The following is a 22,190-nucleotide window of genomic DNA, read 5'->3' as shown; positions in this document are numbered from 1 at the left end:
TTTAAACATTCATTTTATATTCCGTTTTTGCATCATAAGAGTAGTTGAAGTTCCTTTGGAATTTCTTAATGTGTCCTTTGTGCTAATTTTGAGGAATATTAGAACAGTTTTTAGTTAGACGTTTATATTCTTTCATTTCTAGATTCTGAAGCACCCAACACTTATTAAACTGATTAGATCTAAAAGTGCTGTGCTCCATTGACAAACCAAGCAAGTAAGCAATGTTTTTGGAAAAATTTTACTCATTGCATCCTATAGTATTTGTCTTCCATAGTTCCAATCTACAAAAGCAAAGGTAAGTTTTATCCAAATTATATATTATCAATATTATAACTTTTACACAGTTTTAAAATCCATTATCCTAAATATATGATTATAGATGTAAAAGATGTGCATGCTATAGATCTGATTCGATTCTTCTTTTCTTTCGAGTTTTCATATATAGGTTATATAGGTTACTACTTAGAGCTTTAAAGGATCTAAATTAACGGTATTTTATAACATGCATACTCGAAGGTGTAAATTAATTTTTAATTACATAAAATGTAAAAAAATTTATTGTATGAAACAAAACTAGAAACATTTTTACATATAATTTTTTTTTAGTCTAGTGGTGTTTTTAAAAGTATTTATGGTAACTTTAAAAGTTATTCCTAAAGCAACAATTAAAACTAATTGTTGTCAATCTACTTGCAGTTAATTACAATAATTACAATAATTTATTGTGAGTCTAATCTTATAATATAAAGTATTCTTCATGACAATTATGCTAATTTATGTAATATAAGTTAATTTTTAAATTATTCCTGGGTAATTATTGACATTTTTAAAAAGTGCCTTTATTACTCATATGTGTGTGTCTACTAATATTAATAATCTTATTGTGTTTCTTACTGTTAAAAAACTATTAATTTTAGGAAATACTAAGTAGTAAACTATAAAATCGCAAATATCAACACACTGCATTTAAATTACTATTTTAATAACTAAAATAAAATTATGACACCATTATTGAGGTTTTGTTCGTTTTTACAAGATGGAAATCAATTCAACTTTGAGGAAAACACAAATGAATTCCTCCTCTTCTTACTAATTATGTAATTGTAGGTTAAATATAAAAAGTACAGCAATATTCAGAATGAAGCTGGAGAATCGTTTTAAATATTGTCAACCTTGCAAAAAGCTAAACATATTCGAAAATTCTTGACAAAAAAAACTTTTACAATCTTTTACATCTTATTGAAAGATACTTAATTTTTTAATATTAATTATAAAGCCTAGATACTTTATTTCATTCATTCAGTTTATCGTATTGTTCTATATATTGTAAGTTCTATATATATCAATTCTTAATAAAACCTAAAATCATAAATCAGAGAAAGTCTTTGAATTCTTATAGAACATCAGGTCAATATAGATTTAAAATTAATTAATTACAAAAATAAAGCTAGGATTATGATTAAAGTATGTTCAATGGATTTTTAGATGCCAAAAATGAGTAAGAAGTCTGCTAAAACAACAAGACTCCAGAATAAAGAAAAATATATGTCCAGCAAGATGGTAAAGAAAGACAGTGGTGACAAAAAGGAAAATTTAGAAATTCCTGGTAAGCCTATAAATTTGCAACAAAAGTTGCCCAAAGATATGGTTCCAGAGGATAGTACCAGCAAGGTAAAATTTAATGAAATTGTAACACAGTTTAATAAGCGAAAATCATTGTCGGTTATTGATGACAATGATGCATTGTCATCAAAAATTGTCACTCAAAAAAAACAAAAAGTTAATGATTCCTTTAAAAAAATATCACCTATAGATAAAATTGAAAAGAAGCCAGAACCTACTAGAACCAATCACCCAACCAAGTTTGAACTAGCATTAAGAGAAGGCCCCACCATTGTTTGCAGTTGTTGTTTGCGATTATGGTTTCCCACTTCATGTAGAAAAATAGATCTACAAATGCTAGAAAACAAATTTGGAAACCAATTCACTACACAAATTTGCAATGATGGGGTTTTCTTCTGCAACTCTTGCTCTCAAAATATTTATAAAGGACAATTGCCAAAGTTCTGGTCCGGCAATCATAATATTGTTCACCCTATACCAGTTGAGCTAAAAGATCTGACTATCCTTGAAGAAAGGATGGTGTCGGCCAGGTTACCTTTCATGCAAATCCGACAGGTAGGATATGCACGACAGTGTTACATAACTGGCCAAATAGTCAATGTCCCTATAAATATAGATACTTCGACCAAATTATTGCCTAGAAATGTAGAGGAGACACAAACTATTCAGGTTAAGCTCAAGAGAAAAATGAATTATAAAAATGATTATCTCCTGGAAACCATACGGCCCGCAGTTGTTCTAAAAGCGGCAAAATTTTTGTGTCAACAACCTCTTTACATACAAGAAGGCATAAAGCAATCAGATGATTGGGAAAAAAATATTAATGGCTACTTAAGATCTCAAGTAGAATCCTCTGCACAGATCTTAAACGAAGGCTCAAAAGTGGTGGAACTGGATTCTAAAACAGTGTGTAGTGAAAATTTTGAAGAATTGTTCGATAATGCGTTTTTCGAAACAATGGAAGTGCCCCTAGAATCTAAGAATGACGATAAAAATATTCAAAAAGAATCTTCAATTGAAAAAAACAATATATACAATTTAGAGGAATTCTTAGATGAAGAAGAAGAGCCTTTAAATCCTGGGGGCCAAGAAACTTTGCTTGACAAATGTAACCTAGAAAATATCTGTTTTGCCCCAGGAGAAGGTAAAACGCCAATACATTTGATGCTTGACCAGTTTAGCGATGAACTCTCATTTCCTACACTTTTCTGTGGACATGCTAAGCAATTTCTTACAAAATTCTCCTATTCTGACCAGACGAAAATACAACTTCAGCACAAAGACAGGCGATTTGCAAGGACAGACTATCTGTTGTATACATTTAAAAAACGTCAACTAATCCAATTATCCAATGCAATTGCAACATGTCTCAGAAAAAAGAGGAATGAGGATGGAAAATATACAGCTGGACAAGTGAGACAAGCAAATTTTCTAGACCAGTTGATTCGAAGTGACATGGGATTCCATTTTCTTAGTAGAATTGCAGGTTCACCTGCTTATTGGAAGCACGAAAAGACAAAATTACTGTGTATGATTCGCCAATTTGGAATCCCCACACTGTTTTTTACCGTATCAGCAGCCGAAACAGCATGGCCCGAATTAATCAAGGTATTAGCACAAGTTGTTGATCAAAAAGATGTTACTTTAGAAGAGGCCGCGAGTATGCCCTACTTAGAAAAAACTCGCTTAATTAGAACAGATCCGATAACTTGTGCCAGATACTTTGATTATCGGTTCAAACTGCTATTTAAATATATGAAGAGTCAAAATGGACCCTTTAAACAAAATCCCATAGAGCATCATTATTACCGCATAGAATTTCAACATCGTGGGTCTCCTCATGTTCACGGGTTATTGTGGTTATCAAATGCTCCAAAATTCCAAGAAACACCAGAAAGTTTCAAAGAGTGTGCCGAATTCGCGAACAGGTATATTACCTGTAATAGTGATTTAGAAAGTGTCCGTGATATAATTCAGTTTAATACGCATCATCATTCTAAATCGTGTCAAAAAGAAGTGCGGGGATACAAAGTTTGCAGGTATGGTATCCCATACCTTCCAATGGATAAATCGGCAATTCTAACGCCAATAAAAATTGACAAAACCAAGGAAGCGGATTTACGTAAGGCCATGTCTGAAAAGTTTTTAATGATAATGCGTAGGCTTAAGGATAAACCAGATTTATCATTTGAAAACTTTTTGGCTGACCTTGGTATGTCTAAGGATGAGTATCTTAATGTTATACAGCACAACATTTTTAAAACCACTTTATTTTTAGAAAGGCTGCCAAAAGATGGTTTTATTAACAACTTTAATGCTGAAATGTTCTCCATGATGAAGAGCAACATGGACATTCAATTAGTTTTTGAGCCATATGGTTGTTGCACCTACATAGTCAACTATATCAATAAGTCCCAAAGAGGTGTGTCTGATATTTTAATGAAGACTATGGAAGAAATTAAAAAAGGTAATTTAGATGTTAAGGGCAAACTTAAATCTCTTGCAGCAGCTTTCTTAAATGCGAGCGAAGTAAGTGCCCAGGAAGCCGCCTACAGCGTGTTACAACTACCGATGCATGACACCTGTACCTCCTATGTATACATCCATACAAATCCAATCAGGGAAAGGACAAAAATGTTGAAACCATTAACAGAACTTAAAGCCATGGACAATGATGATCCCAATATTTATTGTGATGGTCTTATAGAACACTATGAACAGCGGCCTGATGAGATGGAAAACATATGTTTGGCTGAGTTTGCGGCCTATTATGATTTCTTTAAGAAACAAGCAGAAACAAAGGCTAATGGTTTACCCTTAAAAGATGGAAGTGGCGTTTTAGTTAAAAGGGGTCATGCTAAAATTTTAGCCTACCGTAGTTATGGACTTCAGCAAGACCCTCTTAACTATTATAGGGAACAAATAATGCTATACATCCCATGGCGAAATGAAGTGGATGAAGTTGAAAATGAGAACATTGATCAACAGACCATATACAAAGATCGATACCAAGAGATTGTTGCAAATCGACAAAAGTTCAATGTCTTAGATGAACAGGTAATCGATGAAGCCCTGAAACTTGCCGAAGACCGATCAAATCAATTAGACGATGGTGGATTCGGTGGAGAAATCGATGATGAGTTTATGCCTTATGGACTAGACAACCCCATTTATGATCCATTCAATCACATCATCGATAAGAAAGACGACGAAGCGCCAGTAAAACATATCGCTTTTCCAACGCCTCATCAGATAAGCGATTCAGAGTATGAAGCCCTCATAAGCAAACTGAATCACAAGCAGTATCAGTTCCTTAATGTCGTGCAAGACAGTCTAATTGAAGGGGAAACTTTCTACTGCACACTTAGTGGTCCAGCAGGTACAGGCAAAAGTCACCTGATTACGGCAATAACCCAGTCGTTATTGCGCCATTTCAACTCAATACCGGGAAATAATCCTGAAAGTTTAAAAGTGTTACTTTGTGCGCCTACAGGTAAAGCGGCATTTAATATCGGGGGTATAACCTTACATGCGGCATTATCGTTACCCGTTAGTCAGTATGGTGAAGAACTAATTCCGTTACACCATGACACCGTTAATACTATATATTGTAATTTGTATGACTTAAAATTAATTATCATAGATGAATATTCCATGGTTGGCGCCAGATTGTTTGACCATATTAACAGTAGATTGCAGCAAATCTTTAAATCTGACGCCATCTTTGGAAATATTTCAATAATTTTATGCGGCGATAATCGTCAATTACCCCCAGTAAGGGATATGTATATTTTTTGCCCAGTAAAAACAAATCCGTATAAAGAATTATGCGGAACGTATCTGTGGGATCATTTTAAATATTTTGAACTTTCAGAAATAATGAGACAGAGTGAAGATAAGTCTTTTGCAGTTGCCCTCAATAATATGGCGTTTGGTAAAATGACCGACGAAGATGTGCAATTGATCAAGTCCAGGGAAGTCGACAGTATTGACCAAATTCCTGAAGACACTATGCATTTATTTTGCACCAATGCAGAAGTAGATGCATTCAATGAAATGAAACTGTCTACATTTAAAACCGAGCGAGCCGTAAGTCAAGCCAGAGACGTTATCAAAGGGAGTTGCTCAGAACGACTAAAAAATTTATTTCTGGAACACGCAAAAAGCTTAAAAAAGGGGGAGAGTTTTGGCCTAATGTTAAATTTAATATTGCAGGTAGATGCCAAATATATGATTTCAATGAATGTGGACACCAGTGATGGAATAGTGAATGGTGCAACAGGCATCCTACGTCAAATAGACTATGACCGAAGTAAAATTCCATTCAGAGTGTGGATGGAGTTCTTCGATTCCAAGTCAGGCCAGGAATGCCGCAAGAGAAACGAATCCCTTAGGAAGTCTATGGGTGTGTTATACACTTGGACGCCCATAGAAAGAGCTGCCAGAGCTGTTAAAATTCAAAAAGGCAGCAATGTTCACGTTGAGCGTCTTCAGTTTCCTCTTGTAATCAGTGAAGGAATTACAATCCACAAGAGTCAAGGTGCCACCTACAAACAGGTGGCTGTTCACATTGGAAATCGCATGACGAGAACCAGTACCTATGTTGCTTGTAGTCGGGCCACAAAGCTAAGTGGCCTCTACATCATTGGTAAGTTTAAGGCCCCTAAACCGGCAACCGAAAAGGATGCTGCTTATAAAGAACTGGTAAATATGCAAGAAAACAAACTTATAACATCCAGGTATGACACTCAGTATCTTAATGATTCTAATGTCAAACACATTATTGCTTATCAAAATGTGCAAAGTCTACCAAAAAATTTTAATTTTATAAAAAATAATCCCATTTTTAAAGACGCACATTTCCTAATTTTTGTTGAAACCTGGTTACTTAAAAAGAAACAAAATTTAAAAATAAATGATTTTGAAGTGTTTGCCAACCTGAATAACGATCAAACTGTAAGTAAACCCTTTGGCATAATTTGTTTCAAGAAAAAAAATGTATCAGCAAAAATAAAGTCAGTGAAAAAATACACCAAAGATTTCTGTGGTATAGTGTTTCAAGCAATCACATTTTACTTGAATGAAATTTATGTCATAGCAGTTTATATTCCTCCAAAATTGAGCATTGCACATGCTAAATTTTGTTTGGAGGAGATTATTGATCAACAAAGTGATATCCTAATCATCGGTGATTTTAATCAAGATATTATCAATCAAAATGAAAATGGTTTGAAAAATTGTTTAATATCTAAAGGTTTAAGTTGCAAATTGAGTATTGGCGAATCAACTACAAAATCAAAAACTCAAATTGATTGGCTTTTTAGTAATTTTAATAATTTGAGTTACAATATTTACAATACTGTGTATAGTCACCATAAATCACTAGTGGTTAGTATTTATGATAAAGGTTTTATTCCCAAGCAGGTAAAAAACGTTGATAAAAATAAACAATCTACAAAAGGCTCTACTGAACTAAAATTTAATACCAAGCAAATGCAAATTTTACCAACACAAAATTCATTGGGTATCTCTACTTACCAAAGTGTAGAAGATAATAATGACAATATGGTAGTAGATATTAGTTCAGATGACGAAAACAACCCCAACTTATTTACTAAACCGCCTGCTTTATTAAATACCGATATGGTATCATGTTATGCAAATAGCATCGTACAGTCATTTTTATGTTTACCTGAATTTCGCTTATCCATTTCAAAGCGAAATACAGCGCTAAACAGTATTCTAAATGATATTATGCTGACCAAAATTAATTCCACATTAAAAGTTCGACAATTGGTGTCTGGTCGAAATGGTGAAAATTTTGCTGTAAATCAACAAATGGACGCTCAATCATTTTGTCAATCTTTAATCAGAAGATTAGATGCAGATGATTTTAGCATTTTCATAAAAGCTAATGGTCATGAACTTTTAAATTGTCAAAACTGTAATATTAATATGAATGAAAATGAACAAATAATATACACTCATTTTCTTTATTTTCCTGAAAACTGTGGCAATTTAATTGATTTTAATTCAATGTTAATGCTAAAAGACTCTGATAGATTATGCCCATACTGTAACAATAATCTAAAAACACGTTCAGTGGTTATATGCCATAAATATTTGGTAGTATGTCTTCAGAGAATTGGCCCTCAAGGGAATAAGATAAATACCAAATTTTACAATTTTGCCTCTGAAAGTGTTATTTTGGATGATCAAATATTCCGAGTAAAAAGTGTTGTTAAGCATCATGGAAACACCATTGGATCTGGTCATTATACATCTATAGTTAATTATAACGATCAATGGTGGAAATGTGATGATAATCGCATAACTAGAATGTCTGGGTTTGATAACACTTTAGAAGATGTATACTTATTGCTCTTAGAAAAATGTTAAATTTTGTTAAAATACTAGGACAAACATATTTAACATAAACAAAATTACAAATGAGCAAAGCAGTATTCAAATAGTATGAGCAGTGAGTTTTGCATTGCAAGCAAATAAAACATCAGTTTACTCACACTTCTAGCTCAACATGCATCCAGGGGTTATCCGGCCCGACTGTAACCAAAACTCTTGACGCACTTCGATTCAGATACTAGGTTATGATCTCCCGCCCCCCAAAAGATTTCACTATGTGATGTCTTTATATATTAGAGCCATCTTATGCGATAAGTGATTAAACCTAGCTTAATGGCCAATTTGTTAAATGCATGTAATTACTTATTGCAATGGGTGGCGGATTTTTCATTCGGCGAGGCAACTCTTGCTATCGTCTTGAGGTATCAAAAGTCGGAGTATAATGATTAGCGTGTGGTAAATAGTAGATAATTGTAGAAGTGCCTAGTGCTAATGGCATGGCTTACTATTAATCATTCGCTTTCACAATGAAAATCCCTTTTCTAGTTTTATATATATTTTAAATATATATTTAATTATAAAAGTCTCTCTGGGAGAGTAAACTATACAATTTCATATTTATTTGTAAAACATATAATTTTGCTATGTGATTACTAAGCACAATTAATTCTTTAATTTATATTTTATGGTTTATTTTCAATGTGATATGGAAATGTATGGTTTATCTGTAAAATAGCAAATTAACAGACTATGTCTGTTTTGTTTAAATATGCTATATTAATTTAAAACAGCATAACCTCGTAAAATCAGTTTTCGTTATAAATGTTCATGATATAAATATGAGATATTATTATGTTAATTTATTAAGAATTTTTTAGAGAAAGTTGATGTAATTAATTCGCGATTTACAAAAAACTGATTTTCGCTCTGACAAGTGCCTCTCAAGTCCTGGATGATTCTTAAACAAATAAAATTCTTTTTTTAGCAACATTATCTTCTGATTGTGACAAATGTTTTGTCATTGTAATTTAATATTTTAATATTTATTTTTTTTTTAACCATACATTCTTTATTATATTGTATTTAGGAAATTAAGATTGATGACGATATTACTACTTTGGTACCGCTCTTTCCAGAAACGGACTTCCAATCTGTGGAGAATATAGGTATAACATTGCTTTCATATCATTTTTTATAAATAAATTATATAATTATGCCTTTTGTTACAGAAAAAATAACCTAACGACAAAAGTATATGCCCTATGCCCGCCTCCTCAATCCAACCCAACCCAACTCAGCCCAACCCAACCCAACCCAACCCAACCTGTGGAGAATATAGGTATAACATTGCTTTCATATCATTTTTTTTAAATAAATTATCTAATTATACCTTTTGTTACAGAAAAAAGAACCTAACGAGAAAAGTATATGTTCTATGCCCGCCTCCTCGACACCCTGCATGGGAGAGCAGAAGAACTTATTAACAATACTAGTGTTTTCTGAAGAGAAAAATAAAATGTAATAATAAATGTTTAATTCTACATATTTTTATAGTTACGTTTATCATTGTTACCGTGATAATCATCCTCTAATTCCTTTTAGTTTTTTAATTAGTCAGATTTTATAGTGTGACCATAATAAATTATGATTTATATGCTAAATTTTGTGTTAATTTCTTAAAAGAGGCATAATATCTTTGGACAATCATGTGTCAATAATTTATATATTACATAACATAATAACTAAACAAGTAGAGTTCTATGAAATTCTTGGTTAAAATATATAAACTGTTTAATAAATTACCAACACATTTCTTACTAGTAATAATTAAAATTATATGTAAAAATTCTCCACTTGCTTATAACAAGGAAAATTTAATTTTATTGAATTTTCGATATTTGTTAATGTGAAATTGACAGCTTTAATCATCATTTGAAGTATATTCTCCTTTTTTATTATTTTAACAGTAAATCCAAGATTTTTATTTTCTGCCAACACATGGGCTGATATTAGAGATATATGTTGCCTGAATTTTCAGGTTTAAGGTGGCCCTAGACTGGAATATTTGAGAGCGATGAATGTATGACTATAGGATGTATGTAAAGTCCAGTGCAACGATATATTAGGATGGTCACCCGTCAAAACACCAGCATTCCACCTGCCAAACAATGTCATCAACCTTCTATTTACATTGTTTGAGAAGTAAAATGCTGGTGTTTTGACGGGTGACCATTCTAATATATCGTTGCACTGGACTTTATATAGGAGCGTTTTTGTTGGAGTAACATAAATGTGCATTGCAGTAACATATATTTCTATTTTTAGTTTGATTTAATGAGCGACATACAAGTATAACACAAATATACCCCAGTCAATGGCCATCTGTTAGCATATTATGAAATTAAAAAAAACCCTTTTACACTTTTCTCATAAGATCACATTCACACATTAGTATTATCATCACATTTTAGTATTATACAGGCAATCCAGTACACAGAATATCCAGTCTATTCATATGTTTTATAGTTTTTTAATAAGACAACAATACTTATATAAAATGTTTTTATTATTTTTATAAAAAAATATAATTCAAAAAAAATTAAAAAAATTAATTGTTTCTCCTGCCCCGACCACGGTAATGGCCCCTGTAACTCGTATGCTTCAGTATTGCACCGGCCACCGCGTCCGTTACGGCCGACAATAACGTTTCTGAAAGAAAAAAAATATATAACAAACTTAAATACAATATAAAAACGTTATATATTACTCTGTTGGTGGAGATTGACGCGCTCTCTACGCCTCTCGACCCTGCCATTCCTTGATCTCCATTTCCTCCCTCTATTATTATAATTTTCTTCTGTAACGAAATAAAGAATTTTAATGTTTTCCGCGGGAATTAGAAAGAAAATAAAATTGGCAATATCTCAGTGAATTTTATACTTACTATTAATACTGCGTTGCGAGGATGAGTCGGTGGGTTGGGAGGATTCGGTGGGTTGGGCCGGTTGGGTTGGGTTGGGAGGATTTGGTTCAGTTGGATTGGGCTGGGCTGGGATGGGTTGCCTCGCGTTGGGTTGAGGTTCCGACTATTCGATAAAATATAACGAACAACTAATTCAAAATATAATCTAAATAAATTCTTACCGGTACAGACTCGATAATAGCCTGTAGGCTTTCGGCCATGGCGTCAAGATCCATCGCTTGGTACGAAATGAGCCAAAATAAAATTCAAACAATGGTTGTTAGGAACGCTGTTTGTATCGTTCAACTATAGTTACTGTTTGTATTGTATTATTTCTAAGAGACTATTAATTCAAATAATCATTTTGACGTGAAAAAATGCCGTTTTTTTGAAATGTCAGTGTGTTTATACCGGGGTGAATCAAAATGAAATTTGTCCTATTATTTTATTAAAAATATTCGAATATATATGCGGGTCAGTCGTAATGATCTATTTAATTTAAAAGATGGATTTAGATATTAGGTGAGTTTTATACTATTGAGTTGATTAAAAATAAATGTTAATAATTCTTAAACATTGGTTTTGGGATATAAATAAAAAATTTTCGAAATTATTAATTTTTAAGGTTAGCCAAGTATTATAACTTTTTTGTTTTTTGTGCGATTTGGTTGAAATTTGGTACCTAGAGTTTATTTCGGATAAGATTAATAAATTTTAACAGATATTTGACATGACTATGTTTTAAGGTCACGTGACTATCAAAACTTTCTTCCTATTTGTCCGATTTGATTGAAATTTGGTATTTGGGGTTTATTTAGGATGCAATTATTAATTTTTGACAGATATTTGACATTTGACATCCGGGTTACGTGACTATTGAAACTTTTTTGCTATGAGTCCGATTGGGTTCAAATTTGGTATTTATGCTTTATTTAGGATACAATTAATAAATTTTAACAGATAATTGACAAATTATATTTTAAAGTCACGTGACTTTCATAATTCTTTTGCTATTGATCCAATTGGGTTGAAATTTTGTATTTGGTATTTATTTAGGATACAATTAATAAATTTTGCCAGAAATTTGACATATTGAATTTTACAGTCACGTGACTTCCATAACTTTTTTGCTATTGATCCGATTGGGTTCAAATTTGGAATTTAGAGTTTATTTAGGATGCAATTGTTGATTTCTTACAAAATTTTAAAATATTAAGTTCTAGGGTCACGTGACTATCAAAATTTTCTATTTGATTGAAATTTGCTATTAGATTATATGTATATATTTGTAGATAATATTTTGTATTACCCTATTCCTTTTATCTTAATTAGTTAAATTATTTCTTAAATTCATTCCCTAGAACTTTTGTTTAAGACAAAAAGTGTTGTCAGAGTTATAGTTTATTTAGAAAAAAATAAAAACCATTTTTTCACAATTTTTCATGGCTATACATACCCCTTTCGATTTTGGAGCAAAAAAAATTTTTTTTTTGGGTTTTTTTACTGGAAATTGCCAACTTAGGGCTTACATTATAATTTGTCAGTTATCATTTTAAGAAAAAAAATGCTACCGTGGGAAAAAACGAGTCCCTATACATAGACTCTTATGGGACCTAATTTTTCCCTTTATATTATGGCACTCGTATAAATCGTGGAAAATTTTGTCATAAAGCTTTTTTATTAGTTTTTGAATGATTTTTAACCAGAAAAAAGAAATTTTTCATTCGGAGCATATTTTCAAAAAATTCTCATTTTGAGCCCGGATTTTGCTTCAAAATCGAAAAATGCAAAGAAATAGGTTTTCCGTTTATTTTAGAGTCAAATCGATAATAACCTTTTTTAAAGGTACTTAAAAGTAGTACATGATAGAAGGATAAAAAACTTTAATTTTTCCATAGGACCCTTAATAATTCGATATTTATGTTTCATGGTTTTCCTTTATTTTCTCCGATTTTATGATAGCTAGAACCGATTCGTTTTAACGCACGGATACCTCGTAATATTCCCTAGAACTTTTGTTAAAGACAAAAAGTTGTCAAAGTTATAGTTTATTAAGAAAAAAATAAAAACCGTTTTTTCGAAATTGGAGCAAAAAAAATTTTTTTTTTCTTCGGTTTTTTTTACTGGAAATTGCCAACTTAGGGCTTACATTATAATTTGTCGGTTATCATTTTAAGAAAAAAAAAATGATACCGTGGGAAAAAACCAGTTTTCTTTTGTTTTTCCCACATTTTTACTAATATCTCGGCTTCTATAGCTTCGATTCAATTCGTTGATGGTTTCTTTTATTTCTTATTCTCCTCCTGTCAATTCTTTTGATATTTTATTACTATTACATTTTAAAATAAAAAGAAAAATTAAAACAAATCGACGTAAAATCCTGTTTGTTCTATTTCAATAAATAGACTCTTATGGGAACTTCTCTCTGAATTTGGTATTTATGATTTAATTAGGATACAACTAATAAATTATGACAGATACTTAACTGACATTTGAGTTTTAGCCTAGGTCACGTGACTACCGTAACTTTTTTGCTATTGGTCCGATTATGTTGTAATTTGGTATTCAGGCTTTATTTAGGATACAATTAACATATTTTAACAGATATTTGAAATATAAGAGAGTATTTTGACACACAACGCGACTATATAATAAATTATGGTTCTTTGAAGCATGATACCCCAACAACTGGTCCTCTCTTTCCTCGGCAGGTAAACGTTAGCCTCCCTGACTCACCTAAGTACACCTGATAATTTTTGTGTTTTTTTTAAGAATTCCTTTATAGCCATTCACAGACAAGACTTAAAGGTTCCAAACTGGTCCCCACGGACCAAAAGTATAGGAGCGAAGCGACTATACTTGTTATATAGGAGCGTCTGCGACTATATTAAGCACGCCACCTCGGGTCCGAAAAATCGTGTTTTTTTGGAAATAAAAATTCATATCTTTGGCTGTATGGCTAGCGAAACGATGAAATTTGGCATAGAGTCTCTCAATACATTGGGAATGATGGATCCGTAAACGAATTTTTTTTTCGGTACCACCAAACGGAGCTGTACTGTCTCAAAGTCAAAAATTTGTAAAAAAACGGGTCAAAATTCATTTTTGCACGAGATCTCAATTTTAACGCTGTCAAAAAAATTGAAATTTTTAGGCATAAAAGACTTTATAGTAATTCATGTCTGTATACTTTTTGGGCCCGATCGGTATACAGGGTGAGTTGTTATAAGCGAACAAAAGTGACTAAAAAAAAAATTCAAACTTCTCCAGAGGCTAAAAAAAAATTTTTATAAAAAAAGTGTTTCGGCGAAAAGACTTCATTTTATAAGAGATTTGACATACTTGGAGCTTTTTTTTGTAAAAAATTTATTTTACGAGTTCTGGCATTTTCAGTTTTTTGAGATTTCCCGCCAAACGATACTTATTTTCGAAAATTTTTTTTTTTCAAAAAATAACTTCATCCTTTACCTTTCATATGCCATATAACCGAAATTTTTGGGAACCATACAGGGCGAGCAATAATGAACTTTACCCATGAAGGTCCGACTCAAAAATCACATTTTATTTAATAACTTTTTCGTAGTGGCACCTGGACCATTTATATTCTCAGGCATTAAATACTTTAATAACCCCATTATTTGTGTAAACCTACAATCTTCCAACATTAATAGGTTCTGAGCAATTCGAATTTTCGCGTTTAATTCATTTGCCACGTCCCTGTACATGGTGAAAAGATCAAACAACATCTAAAGGATCCGAAATTTTGTTTTACAATACATACTAAAATTTCAGGGTTCCAGCGATAGTACAAGTACCCGAAAAATGCGATTTTATGAAAAAAGTCCATTTTTTTGCGTTTTTGCAGGTAATTGGAGGTGTCAACCTAAACTCTGATGAAATGGCTGGTGGGAACAATACTTTGACGCATGGTGGGTACAAATTTTTTGCTCTTGACAGGTGGCCGGGACTTGGTTGGGTTTTTTGTAAAATTATGAATGAAAATGAACCGGAAACGATCAGGGAAAGGAAGCACCGAATCAGAAAATGAATGGGGCAGATTCGGAAATCTGTGCATATCAATAGGGGAAATTGTGTATTGCGGCCAGGAAAATTCGGCAAACATTTTGACGTCTTCGAAAAATGCCGTTTTTTTGAAATGTCAGTGGTTTTATACCGGGGTGAGACGAAATGAAATTTGCCCTATTATTTTACTAAAATTATTCGAATATATACACGGGTCAGTCGTAATGATCTATTTAATTTAAGTTATTTAATTTAATTTAAGAATTTAGATATTTGGTGAGTTTTTACTATTTAGTTTATTATTAATATATGTTAACAATTCTTAAACATTGCTTTTGGGTTATAAATAAAAATTTTTTGAAATTATTGATTTTTAAGGTTAGTCGAGTATCATAACTTTTTTGGTATTGGTGCGATTTGGTTGAAATTTGGTACCTAGTACCTATTTCGGATAAGATTAATAAATTTTTACAGATATTTGACATGACTATGTTTTAAGGTCACGTGACTACCTTAACTTTCTTCCTATTTATCCGATTTGATTGAAATTTGGTATTTGGGCTTTATTTAGGATGCAATTATTAATTTTTGACAGATATTTGACATTTGACTTCCAGGTCACGTGACTATTGTAACTTTTTTGCTATTGGTCTGATTGGGTTCAAATTTGGTATTTGGGCTTTATTTAGGATGCAATTATTAATTTTTGACAGATATTTGACATTTCACTTCCGGGTCACGTGACTATTGTAACTTTTTTGCTATGGATCCGATTGGGTTCAAATTTGGTATTTGGGATACAATTAATAAATTTTGACAGATAATTGACAAATTATATTTTAAAGTCACGTGACTTTAATAATTCTTTTGCTATTGATCCGATTGTGTTGAAATTTGGAATTTGGGCTTTATTTAAGATGCAAGTAATAAATTATGACAGAAATTTGACATATTGAATTTTAAAGTCACGTGACTTCCATAACTTATTTGCTATTGATCCGATTGGGTTGAAATTTGGTATTTAGAGTTTTATTAGGATGCCATTATTGAATTTTTACAAATTTTTAAAATATTGCGTTTTTAAGTCACGTGACTATCAAAATTTCTTTCGTATTCGCCCGATTTGATTGAAATTTCCTATCAGATTATATGTATATATTTATAAACCATAATTTATGTAACCATAAAGAGCTTGTAATCACGAAAGCAGATAAGGGTAATTGCACCGTAATCCAAAACAAGTATGACTTTGACCAAAGGATAGTTAATGCTCTCAATGATACTGAAACTTATAAAAAATTAAATAAAAATCCTACCATGAACATTCAAAGTAAAACTAACAAAATTATATCACAACTTTTTGATAAAAAAATGATATCGATTGAACAACAAAAATGGTTAAAAATTAATAATGGTGTCGCTCCCAAAATCTATTTTTTACCAAAAATTCATAAATTGGGGACACCACTACGACCCATAGTCTCTTTTACTGGTTCCCCTCTTTACAATTTAACAAAACTTTTGTCCAACATTTTACAACATTTTTTTATAAAAGATGAACGATATGTGAAAAATTCTTTTGATTTCGCTAATTACATTAAAGAGCAAACAGTCCCTGAAGGTTATATTCTTGTATCGTTGGATGTTGTTTCTTTATTTACTAATATACCGGTGGACCTAGTAACTGATATAATCACCCAAAAGTGGCATCTTATCCGGCCTAATACATCGCTAGACCTTGAAACAGTTGTTTTTCTTTTTAATTTTTGTATTGAGAATAATTATTTCCAACATGGTGAAAATTTCTATACCCAAATTTTTGGCCTAGGAATGGGAAACTGCATGTCCCCAATATGCTCAGACATTGTAATGGCACAACTACAAGATCAGTGTATTTCTGAACTATCTTTTAATGTACCTTTTTTCTGTAGGTACGTTGATGACATAATCACGGCAATTCCAAATAAAAAAGAAAACGAAATTCTATCAGTCTTCAATAGTTTCCATCCACGTTTACAATTCACTATCGAACAAGAAATTAACTGTAGTCTTCCATTTTTGGATGTTAAAGTCATAAGATCCACAGATGGTACCATAAAAACAGATTGGTATCAAAAACCAACTTTTTCAGAACGCATTTTAAATTATTTTTCAGAACATCCTATGACACACAAAATAAATGTAATAAAAAACTTAAAACATCGGTGCTTGAGACTTTCTAGTCCAGAATATCATAAAAAAAACCTTCATTATGTTCAGACAATTTTAAAGAAAAACAACTACCCCCTATCAATTATTAAAAAAATAATTAACGACACCGAGAACATTACTCAAAATATTACACGAAACAATGAAAATAATCAATTGGCTTATTTCAAGATTCCTTACATTAACACACTTTCTCATAAAATTAAAAAGACCATACAATCAAAATCTGATGTTATTAAAATCTCAGAAAGAAGTGAAAACTCGGTAAGAAAACATTTTTTTACGAAGCTTAAAACTAAAGACGCCCTTGATTTACATTCTAACATTATTTATAAAATACCTTGCTCTGGGTGTGATGTTTGTTACATTGGTCAGACGGGTAGATATTTGAGGCAGCGCCTATACGAACATGAGTATGATTGTAGGAATTTAGCCCTTAAAAAAAACCCTACTGCTTTAGCTGAGCACAAAATGAATACAGGACACAATTTTAATTTTGGCAAGACTACAATTATGGGCCAACAGCAGCTTTTTAAAAAGAGACTTCTAGCCGAAATGATAAACATAAAAAAACATAATAATGCGGTAAATAAAAGAACGGATATAGACAATCTAAGTTCCTCTTATTTTAATCTAATAGATCAAATCAAAATGTAAACTTTTGGGACTGTTTTGGTTCTTATCACTAAAAAGAATGCGTCTATTGTGTTCTCGCATACCCGGTTTTTCTGGCTAGATGCTAATTTATCTTTGTACACCGTAGAATCAATTTTAAAGCAACTGTCTGTGATACAACCCATCAATTTAAACCGTTTTTGTTAAAAAAACAATATTTTACATATTCTATGTTACCTGTGTGTCCTGTAAACATGATTTTTTATGACAAGCAAAATCACACTGTTATGTAAGTAATTTTATCATTTTTTTTTGTTGTGTAATTTTTTTATTTCAAATCTAAGATTTTGTCGTTTTTTTTTTTTTTGTTTTTCTGTTTTTTTTTCTTTTTTTGGTGGTATCAACAAAACCCCAAAAAGTTAAATTTTGTTTATATATAATAATCCTTTTTTCATTGTGTCTTTTTTGTTACCTTAGGGCCCTGATGAAGCAATAAAATTATTGCGAAACGTTGGCCAGTACATAAAGTGACGTTTGTTTTTATTCCTTCGATCCCATCCCACAACTAAACTCAAGATTTCAAACCTATAGGATCGCAACTAGAATTTATTATATATTTATAGATAATATTTTGTAGTACCCTATTGCTTTTAACTTAATTGTTTCTTAGATTTGCCTTTGAAAAACAAATTAAAAAATCATCGGTTGGATATGCTTTAAAGGGAACTTATCTTCTTTCATAATATTGTAGCATTATTATAGATTTTGAAAATTTTTGTCATTAAGCTTTTTCATTCCTTTTTGAATGGTCTTTAGCCAGAAAAAAGAAATTTGGAATTTGGAGCATGTTTTGAAAAAATTTTAATTTTGGGCCCGGTTTTGTTCGAAAATCGATAAATGCAAATAAATAGGTTTTCTGTTCATTTTAGAGTCAAATCGATAATAACCTTTTTGAAAGGTATCCTGAAGTAGTACCTGATAGAAAAATAAAAAAATGAAATTTTTTCATAGGGTTCTTGATAATTCGATATTTATGAATTATAGTTTTTTACAATTTTCTCCGAATCTGTGATAGCTATAATCAATTAGTTTTAACATTCGAATACCTCGTAATATTCCCTAGAACTTTTGTTTAAGGCAAAAAGTTGTTAGAGTTATAGTTTAGTTAGAAAAAAATAAAAACCATTTTTTCACAATTTTTCATGGCTATACCCCTTTCGATTTTGGAGCAAAAAAAAATTTTTTTTTCTTGGGTTTTTTTTACTGGAAATTGCCAACTTAGGGCTTGCATTATAATTTGTCAATTATCATTTTAAGAAAAAAAATGGTACCGTGAAAAAAAACGAGTTTTCTTTTATTTTTTTTCACATTTTTACTAATATCTCGACTTCTTTAGCTTCGATTCAATTCGTTGATGGTTTTTATTATTCCTTATTCTCCTCCTGTTAATTCTTTTTATATTTTATTACAATTGCCTTTCGAAATAAAACTGAAAAATTAGATAGAAAAAAATAGATAGAAAAAAAGAAGATACTCTGAAGTAGTACAGGATAGAAAAATAAAAAATTAAAATTTTTCCATAGGGTTCTTGATAATTCGATATTTATGTTTAATAGTTTTTTCCAATTTTCTCCGATTGTATAATAGCTAGAACCGATTCGTTTTAACGCACGGATACCTCGTAATATTTCCGAAAACTTTTGTTTAAGACAAAAAGTTGTCAGAGTTATATTTTATTTATAAAAAAATAAAAACCATTTTTTTAAAATTTTTCGTGGGTATACCCCTTTCGATTTTCGACCAAAAAAAAAAAAAAATGTTTTTCTTGGGTTTTTTTTGTGAAAATTACAAGTTCAGGGCTAAAACTAAAATTTGTCATAAATTATTTTAAGAAAAAAAATTATACCGTGGGAAAAAACCAGTTTTCTTTTGTTTTTCCCACATTTTTACTTATATCTCGACTTCTATAGCTTCGATTCAATTCGTTGATGGTTTCTTTTATTTCTAATTCTTCTCCTGTCAATTCTTTTGATATTTTATTACTATTAAATTTTTAAATAAAAAGAAAAATTAAAACAAATCAACGTAAAATCCCGTTTGTTCTATTTCAATAAATAGACCCTTATAGGAACTTCTCTCTGAATTTGGTATTTATGGTTTATTTAGGATACAATAAATTATGACAGATAACTGACATTTGAGTTTCAGCCTAGGTCACGTGACTACCGTAACTTTTTTGCTATTGGTCCGATTCTGTTCGAATTTGGTATTCAGGCTTTATTTAGAATACAATTAATATACTTTCACAGATATTTGAAATATAAGACAGTATATTGACACACAACGCGACTATATAACAAATTATGGTTCTTTGAAGCATGATACCCCAACAACTGGTCCTCTCTTTCCTCGGCAGGTAAACGTTAGCCTCTCCGACTCACCTAAGTACACCTGATAATTTTTGATTTTTTTTTTTAAATTCCCTTATGGCTTTTCACAGACAAGACCTAAAGGTTCCAAACTGGTCCCCACGGACCAAAAGTATAGGAGCGAAGCGACTATACTTGTTATATAGGAGCGTCAGCGACTATATTATGCACGCCACCTAGAGCTCGCGCGACCGTGTTTTTTGGGATATAAAAATTCATAACTTTGGCTGTATGGCTAGTGAAACGATGAAATTTGGCATGTGGCCTCTCAATACATTGAGAATGATGGATCCGTAAACAGTTTTTTTTTTCGGTACCCACAAAGAGAGCGGTACCGAGTTGAAGTCAAAAATTCGTGAAAAAATGGGTACAAATCGAGTTGCTCACGAGATCTCAAGTTTAAAGCGTTCAATCGAGCTGAAATTTTCAGGATATAGGGGTTCTTGGGGGTTACGGGTCTGTATACTTTTTGGGCCAGATCCGTATACAGGGTGATTTACTATAAGCGATCAAAGTTGAGTAAAAAAAAAATTCAAAAAGGTCCAGAGGCTAAAAGATAATTTTTATAAAAAAGTTTTTCGGCGAAAAGACTTAGTTTTATGAGAGAAATATCATATTTAGAGCTTTTTTTTCAAAAAAAATTTTTTAACGAGTTCTGGCATTTTTAGTTTTTTTGAATTTACTACCAAACGGAACTTATTTCCGAAAAAAAAAAAAATTCAAAAAATAGGTTCATCTTTTATCTTTCAAATGCCATATAAACAAAATTTTTGTGAACCATACAGGGCGGGCAACAATAAATTTTCTCCATGAAGGTCCGAAAAATTGACAAAAAAAAATCACATTTTATTTAATAACTTTTTAAGGGTGGCACTTGGAAATTTCAAACTTTCAACATTTATAATACTTTTTAAGGGCTTTTTTCTGATGTAATCTACAGTCATCTACGTAGAGTAGTTTTTGCTCTACACCTTTTTTTAACTTTGACGCTTAATACTGGCATACCTATATAACGTACGAAGACCATTTTTGCCTTCAGACACGCGGAATTTATCTGGCTATAATCCACTAAATACCGTTTTGTTTCAAATATCACCATTTTTTGAGAAAATGCAATTTTCCATAAAAAGTCCAAATAATCGGTCAGCTGAATATTGGTACCCCCCCGGGCGTGGCTCACAAGGTACAATAATCCGGGTGGTCTAGCACTCAACAAGCACGTCACCCAGGCAATGAAACCTGCGCTGTTCGCCCGTGTCCGCTTAAAATAAGACCCTTTTTATAATCGAAATTTAACTACTAAAACCGATTGGAATCGGTCCAGAATTGATGTTAAACTGTTCCTAAGGCTTTATACTATTTTTCCATGTACAAATCATAAAGGAAAAACCTTTTTTTATACCCTAAAACATCGCCTGAAAATGGTCAATTTTGACGTCTACGGGCGATTTTAATACCGACTTTTACCGCAGTTTTGATGACATCAGTGACATGACGTCAACGTGGATGAATCTGCTCGGTCTTTCTTCTTATTTTCATTGATAAAATACTTAAATTAGCTCAGAATTTCCCGAAATCGGTATGGAATAATTCTAGAGACTCTGGAGAATCCGATTATGTGCATATCTTTTACCAAGTCGCCTTCCTTTAGCTGTGATCATTCGACAAAGTTGTAAAGTTTTAGAATTTACCGTGTTTTCATGCGACGGAAGGACTCATACATGGCATTTTGGGTGCGGGAGTGAAAGTTTAATTACTATTTATTTATTTATTTTAACACAAAATCTAACTGTGGACTGTGGATCATTGTTATTATTTGAATTGTGAAGAAAACGCAAGCGTTAAAAGTAGGCCTTAATGTAATATGAGCTTCAATGACAACCTAACCTCTACATGTATTATGTAAATAAATAACAAGACCAAAAAGGAGAAAATATTGAACTTATTAGTTAGAATAAGGCCCAAAA

At 31.7% G+C, this 22,190-nt stretch overlaps 3 protein-coding genes and 1 long non-coding RNA gene across 21 annotated transcripts in view; 2 read left to right on the top strand and 2 right to left on the bottom strand.

Moving 5' to 3' along the window:
- The window catches only part of LOC126748056 (uncharacterized), a 1,030,708-nt gene that overhangs the window by 72,814 nt on the left and 935,704 nt on the right, over nucleotides 1-22,190 (top strand). For 9 of the 17 annotated variants that reach the window (XM_050457035.1, XM_050457037.1, XM_050457028.1 and 6 more), the window contains exon 1: nucleotides 3,721-6,362. The exons of 2 other annotated variants lie outside the window; for them this stretch is intronic. In XM_050457035.1, coding sequence (XP_050312992.1) covers nucleotides 3,754-6,362 — 2,609 coding nt within the window. In that variant the 5' untranslated portion in view covers nucleotides 3,721-3,753. Of the gene's footprint in view, nucleotides 1-142; nucleotides 296-1,485; nucleotides 1,672-3,719; nucleotides 6,363-22,190 lie in introns of those variants that run through there. 6 more of the 17 variants (XM_050457040.1, XM_050457041.1, XM_050457039.1 and 3 more) reach the window with 4 other exon arrangements.
- The window catches only part of LOC126748089 (uncharacterized), a 115,204-nt gene that overhangs the window by 20,724 nt on the left and 72,290 nt on the right, over nucleotides 1-22,190 (bottom strand). The window lies entirely within an intron of this gene.
- Nucleotides 10,534-22,190, bottom strand: part of LOC126748073 (zinc finger homeobox protein 4-like) — a 66,118-nt gene continuing 54,461 nt past the window's right edge. The window contains exons 1-4 of one of the 2 annotated variants that reach the window (XM_050457085.1): nucleotides 11,131-12,297; nucleotides 10,931-11,072; nucleotides 10,754-10,843; nucleotides 10,534-10,695 (exon numbers count right to left, since the gene is read on the bottom strand). In XM_050457085.1, coding sequence (XP_050313042.1) covers nucleotides 10,595-10,695; nucleotides 10,754-10,843; nucleotides 10,931-11,072; nucleotides 11,131-11,184 — 387 coding nt within the window. In that variant the 5' untranslated portion in view covers nucleotides 11,185-12,297 and the 3' untranslated portion in view covers nucleotides 10,534-10,594. Of the gene's footprint in view, nucleotides 10,696-10,753; nucleotides 10,844-10,930; nucleotides 11,073-11,130; nucleotides 12,298-22,190 lie in introns of those variants that run through there. The other variant, XM_050457086.1, reaches the window with a different exon arrangement.
- On the top strand, nucleotides 16,132-18,378 carry LOC126748062 (uncharacterized). Its single transcript, XM_050457070.1, has 2 exons — nucleotides 16,132-17,443; nucleotides 18,272-18,378. Exons 1-2 carry the CDS (start codon nucleotides 16,289-16,291, stop codon nucleotides 18,323-18,325), a joined length of 1,209 nt encoding a protein of 402 aa, XP_050313027.1. The 5' UTR covers nucleotides 16,132-16,288; the 3' UTR covers nucleotides 18,326-18,378.

This window comes from Anthonomus grandis, chromosome 21, assembly GCF_022605725.1.
Source record: "Anthonomus grandis grandis chromosome 21, icAntGran1.3, whole genome shotgun sequence".
NCBI lineage: Eukaryota > Metazoa > Arthropoda > Insecta > Coleoptera > Curculionidae > Anthonomus > Anthonomus grandis.
This window is presented reverse-complemented; position numbering and strand designations above follow the sequence as displayed.